Source organism: Ichthyophthirius multifiliis (genome assembly GCF_000220395.1).
Source record: "Ichthyophthirius multifiliis unplaced genomic scaffold scaff_1120509250603, whole genome shotgun sequence".
In the NCBI taxonomy this organism is placed as follows: Eukaryota; Ciliophora; class Oligohymenophorea; order Hymenostomatida; genus Ichthyophthirius; species Ichthyophthirius multifiliis.
In genome coordinates, this window is record NW_004086597.1 from 1 (window position 1) to 5855 (window position 5855).

A 5855-nucleotide genomic window follows, 5' to 3' on the forward strand; every position below is an offset into this window, starting at 1 on the left:
TAATATATATATATATATATATATATATATATATATATATATATATATATATATATATATAATTATATTTATTTATGCATATTACTTTTTTATATTTTTATTAAATTTTCATATAAATACTCTTTTTAAATTAATTAATATTAATTATTAATATATATTATTAATTTTTATTATTTGTAAAGAAATTTATTGAAGTTAATACTAAGCTTGCCCATGAATCATAAAAACTACAAAATAATTATTTTTAATAATAAAAATTAGAATATTGTAAAAGGCTTTCTATATTAAAATTATTTTTTTTTTCATCTTTTAAATTATAATTTTTCTAATATAAAATTTATTTCGATTAAACTAGATTTAAGTCTTAGTTTGTAATATCAATAATTTTTCAAATTTTTAAATCTATTTGTAAATTATAAATAGTAGTTTTCTTTATTTTATTTAAAAAGTGGCTTATTTTATAAAAAATTACTACATTTTTTTTATTAAAAAAGGAAATTATTTTATAGTAAATAATTTTTATTTACATATTATTTTAAACTTAATAAATTAATTATTAAATGTTATATTTATAATTTTAAAGCTATATAATATTAATAAACTAATAAAAAACAAACAATTGTTTGAAATTGTCATTTAAAATTTTTTAAAAAAGTATTATTATTTAAAAATATATTTTTTTTTATTAATATGATATTTTAGAAAACATAAAACTTATTGTTATATTTTTAAAAATATTAAAATTATGTTTAAAAAAGCATAATACTATAAATAATCTTAAAAATTATTTAATTAAAAAACATTATTTTATGTTTAAAAGAAATTCTCAAAGTAATTTATATAAAATCATAAGTTTATTTATAAAAAAGTATTTTAATATTACGCTTAAATGCTCATCTTAATTTCTTATTTTTTATATAATTTAAATAAAATTATACACAATTTTTTTTATGATATTAATATTTTGTTATTATTTTTAAATTTTTGCTTTTTCAGCTTTTATTTTTTTATTTTCTCTTCTTTAAATATATTAGCAATTTTATTATATTTACTCAAAATCAAAAGAAGTTTAATTGATTGAAGTAGATTATTTGATAAAGTTTTTCTAACCAATAGGAAGCAAATTAGAAAGGGAAGTTAAAATTATTTTAAGGCTTTAAGTAACGAATATATGTTTTTTACATTTAATTATTGTCACATTATATTTATTAATTATTAAATAATATTGATTAAATTTTATTTATATAATTCTTTATTTTTGATTTGTGGGGATAATATTTTATATTTGTTTTTTATTTTTTAAAAAATAATATTTATATATTAAAGATATATAATAAAATGATTTAATTTAAGAAATCATAAAATATAATATATTTTTATTTTTTTCTATATTTCATAAAAATATATAATAATCATTTACTTTTAAAAAACTATTTATATCTTATTTTTTTTTTTTAAATATATATTTTTATTTTTAATATGGTTTAAAATAAAAATATTTAATGAAAATAAAAAAAAAAAATATATTATAAAATCCTAATTTTCAGTAAATTTTTTCACTTACCACCTAAAGCTTAAAACAATTATCTAACATCAAGTTTCCATCCTTCCTAAAGTGTAAAGTATCTCATGAGTGTATAAATTTCCTAATAACTAAGATTGAACCCTAATTTTTTAAATCCAACGACCAAATCATTAAAATCAATAAGTCCTTTTCCTTACTAATCAATATTTTTTATAAGTTCAACAATAAATTAATTATAAGACCCAAATTTGGTTGCGAAATTTTTAAGTCTAAAAATAACATGCTCAATATCCGCTTCTCTAAATATTTCAGGTCTAGATCTCATATAATTATGTGTATATTCATCAGCACTTAAAAGTTAAAATTTGAATTCATTCAATTGAATAATTTCTCCAATTTAGAAATCAGACTATGTATAAAACTTACCTGTAATATTATTCTTATGCCTCATTCTTTCCAAAAACTTACCTCTCCAAATTCCTGAATTCTTTTCTGACGTTTCATAAACCATTAATGTATCATCTCCATTGTAAAAAGTTATTATGAATTTTCTAATATTATCATCCTTGTTTTGTGATATTAATCTTGCTTCGTATCTTAATATATATTAATCTTATGTATATATTTTATTTATGTCTTTTCTTGGTGCTTTCGGTTGTAGACTATATACACTGCCAAGTGAATCTTCTTCGGTTCCATAGCCAGTATATGGGGGAACTGGGGAATAAAATTTCTTAACTTCTTCTTTTTTTAATGATATTGGAATTTAGTTGTAATTTAAATTTCTTAAATACCATTCCTTGGTATATTCGTCACAATCAAAAATTAAAACATCTTTTGAATATAAGCAAATTGTTTGTCCACATAATAAATCTTCTGGCTTATAGAATTCTTCTTTTTTTAATGTCATACCTGGATAATAAGTCTAAATAGGAATCTATTTATATTTTTTTACTTCATTTATGAAAAGAGTTATTTTTTTTTTACTTTTGGCATTTTTTTTTTATTTAAAAACATAGGAAATGAATCTTTTCCACTATTATGTCTTCTAATTTCTTTTAATTCAATAGAATCATCTGACAAATAAAAATTCAAAATATAATAGTTGATTCCTCCTTCAAGGGTATTATCATTCCATAAGACATTAAAAGATAACACCTTAAATAAAAAGAATTAACTTAAAATAAAATATATAATTTACTTTTCTATCATTTTCTAAATATTATTATAAACCTCCATTAGGATGTCCACCTCCAAGTTTAACTTCATTATATTCATTATATTCTTTAACATCAGGAGGAGGGATTTTAACTTCTTTAAGTCTTTTTTATGTTTAGAAATTATCTTCAGGAACCGGTTCTATTTAATTGAGTTAAACTCCCATATAATTATAAAATTCTTAAGTAAATTAATCACAATCTGTAATTCTGAAAACTCTCTCAAACAAATTAACATTAACTCCAATATTTAAATCTTCCCATGTATAATAATTATCTGTCGAATTTAATACTTTTGGAATTTTTTATCTTTTAATAAAAATTCCTTAAACAATTCCTGAGTTTTAAATTCTAGGCTCATTTACATGAATTGTTCCATCAGATAAATAGTAATACATAGTACATTTTCTTATCCTATAATTTTCTTTAGGATCTTCAACTACACTCTCTTAAAAATAGCAATTAAATCTAAGTACTTATCTATCATATTTTAACCAAGGAGGTTATATTCTTGGGATATAATCATTAATTACATGCTTTTCTATATTTTATTAATTTTTTTTATATATAAAATATATATTATTTAATTTATACTTTTTCCATATGTCAAATTTAAAGGGGTTCCCATTCTTAAATTATCAATTAAATTAGGATCATTTTTTTCTTCTATGTAATTTGTTTTTTCACATGTAACATTGTTTATTAATGTAAACTATTATATTTTATGATGGTTTTCCTTTAATAGATCCTCATACATATGTCCTGGAAGTAAAGGAATTGTTCTGGGTAAATGTGTTGTTTTCATTTATTTTTAATTTTTTTTTTTTTATATTTTTTTTTTTTTGTAATTTAAATTAGAGAGAAAAAAAAAAGTTATATATTTTAATATATATATATATAATTAAAAATATTTTTTTCATTAATAATTATCATTTTCGTATTCAATATCTTAGTTAGAGTTTTTAATTTATTATTCATAATAAGCTTATTTAGAGATATTTTATTTTAATATTTTCTTTACTTTTTCTATTAATTCAGAATCATATTTTTAATCACTTTAAAAAATTTCTAAAGACATTTAAATTTTATTAATACCATCTTTATAGTTTTTAAGTTAGCAAAGTACAGTACTTTTTTTATTAATTAAATAAAAAAAAATTAAATAAAAAAAACCCAATATTATTTAGAGTTTGAGCTGATTAAATACAATTTTCTCCATATTATTTATTTTAAAATTCATAAATAATTTGAAACAAATCAAGACTTTATTAATACTATTTAAGCCTGAAATACACTGAAGCAAGTGAATTTGCAGTATTTATAGTTTATTTATTATAAAGTCCGAATACATTCTTCTTAATTTCAAGAGATTTTTCGAAATAATAAATTGATTATTCATATTATTTTGACTCTCTAAAGCATTCACCTAAAGTATTATAAAGACTACTTACTACAACTCCACCTTCCCCTTCGTTTAAATTTTCATAAATTTCTTATTAATAATTTAAGGATTATAAAATATGTTAGATTGCTAATTCATATTATTTTAAATTCTAATATGTATTTCCCATATTTTAGTATGTATTAGCAAGTCCTTTTAAATTTGCATTGTTTTTAAATTACTTTTTAATTTCTAAACTTTATTAAAAATAACTTAGAGCTTTTTCATATTCTTTATTATTTCTATAGGCTTCGGCGAGCTTTTTTTTTTTAAAAAAAAAAAAACAAATAAAAAATAATATTCAATTTAAATAAGATAAAAAAAAAAAAAAACTTTGTTGTTAAAAAAATATAAAATACATTATTCATTCTATTTGCAACTTATATATCATTTTCTCCATAAATAGTAATATAAATTTTTAAACTTTAACTAAAAGCCTATATAGCTTATTAAATATTCGAAATACAAAAGTAAGCCAATCCTAAATTATTAAGAATATGTCCTTTATTTTTTAATCCTTCTCCGTAGTCTGAATTTTCGATTTTTGGAAGAGATTTTTGCCAATATTTGATTCCATTTAGATAATCTTTTTTTTTAGAATATGTTTCTCCTAATGATGAATATAAATAAAATATTAAATTTGGGTTTATTTATTCCATTAAATTTGGAATTTCTATATTTTCGTTTATATTCTCATTTGCTTTTTCCATTACTTATATTGCTTAATCTAACATATTCATATTTAAATAACATAAACCAATATATAATTAATTGTTTGTTTATAAATTGTGTAATTTTATAAATGCTTTCAAATCATTATTTAATTTTTTTGCTTTTTCAATTTCTTCTAAGCATATTTATTCTGCTTTTAAAAAATATTCTATTGATTTCTCATATTATTTTTCTTTATAAAGTTTTTATCCTTTATCTAAATTTGCTTAAATATTCTCTAATTAATCTGGCTTGGAAACTATTTCTATATTTTTTTATGAATATTATTTTAGTTAATCTTTTTATATCTGCTATTTTAAAGAATCTGAATTTTATAGATATTTTCTTCTTATAGTAACTGAGATATTTAATAAATCTTCATTTTTTTCGAAATTTTCTTTTATCCAATTCAAACAACTTCCTAAATCTTTTAAAGTAGAATTTTTATTAAGCTAAAAAATTTCAGCTCTTGACATATATATATATATATATATATTTTTTTATTTTTTTTTTTTTTTAAAAAATAAAAAAAAATAAAAAAAAAATTAATTGTTTATATTTATAATTTTAATTAAAAAAATGAAATCAGTATTTTATCTAATAAACAAGGGAAAAATTTCTCAAAAAATAAAATAAAACAATTTAAAATTCTTCTAACTTTATCGGAATATTTTAAATCGAAAAAAAAAAAAAAAAAAGCTATGTACTATTTTTCCAAAAACTCTGATTTAAATTTTAATGGAATTTATAAAAATCAAACTTAATTAATACTCATGAAAATCAAACTGAAATATAATTAAGTATTTTTTTTTTTTAACAAAAAAAACTTATATTTTCAAAGTTATTAATTAAAATCCTTAAATTTTGACATTATATTTTATGAAAAAAAGGCTATTATATTTGTTTTTTTAATCAACTTCTCGTTTAGATAGAGGGCATAAAATTTTATATTGCTTAAAAA

The 5855-nt window shown here is 18.0% G+C and overlaps 2 protein-coding genes across 2 annotated transcripts, besides 8 other annotated features; both read right to left on the bottom strand. All coding sequences in view use genetic code 6, as the record gives it.

Annotated features, from left to right (window-relative positions):
• Positions 1-2: 2 nt before the first annotated feature.
• Positions 3-61: a microsatellite.
• A 67-nt stretch (positions 62-128) lies between these two features.
• Positions 129-175: a microsatellite.
• A 352-nt stretch (positions 176-527) lies between these two features.
• Positions 528-598: a microsatellite.
• Positions 599-641: 43 nt separating this feature from the next.
• Positions 642-685: a microsatellite.
• An 871-nt stretch (positions 686-1556) lies between these two features.
• IMG5_084620 (flagellar microtugule protofilament ribbon protein, putative) lies at positions 1557-3547 on the bottom strand (the record flags this gene model as incomplete). The annotated part of the gene is made up of 4 exons (XM_004036338.1): positions 1557-2462; positions 2513-2683; positions 2727-3283; positions 3337-3547. 4 exons carry the CDS (start codon positions 3545-3547, stop codon positions 1557-1559), a joined length of 1845 nt encoding a protein of 614 aa, XP_004036385.1.
• Positions 3548-3550: 3 nt separating this feature from the next.
• Positions 3551-3586: a microsatellite.
• Positions 3551-3593: a microsatellite.
• A 65-nt stretch (positions 3594-3658) lies between these two features.
• On the bottom strand, positions 3659-4893 carry IMG5_084630 (hypothetical protein; the record flags this gene model as incomplete). Its single annotated transcript, XM_004036340.1, has 3 exons — positions 3659-3872; positions 3916-4442; positions 4543-4893. The coding sequence occupies 3 exons, from the start codon at positions 4891-4893 to the stop codon at positions 3659-3661; spliced, it is 1092 nt and encodes a 363-aa protein (XP_004036388.1).
• Positions 3884-3914: a microsatellite.
• Positions 4894-5412: 519 nt separating the features above from the next.
• Positions 5413-5438: a microsatellite.
• The last annotated feature ends 417 nt before the right edge of the window (positions 5439-5855 follow it).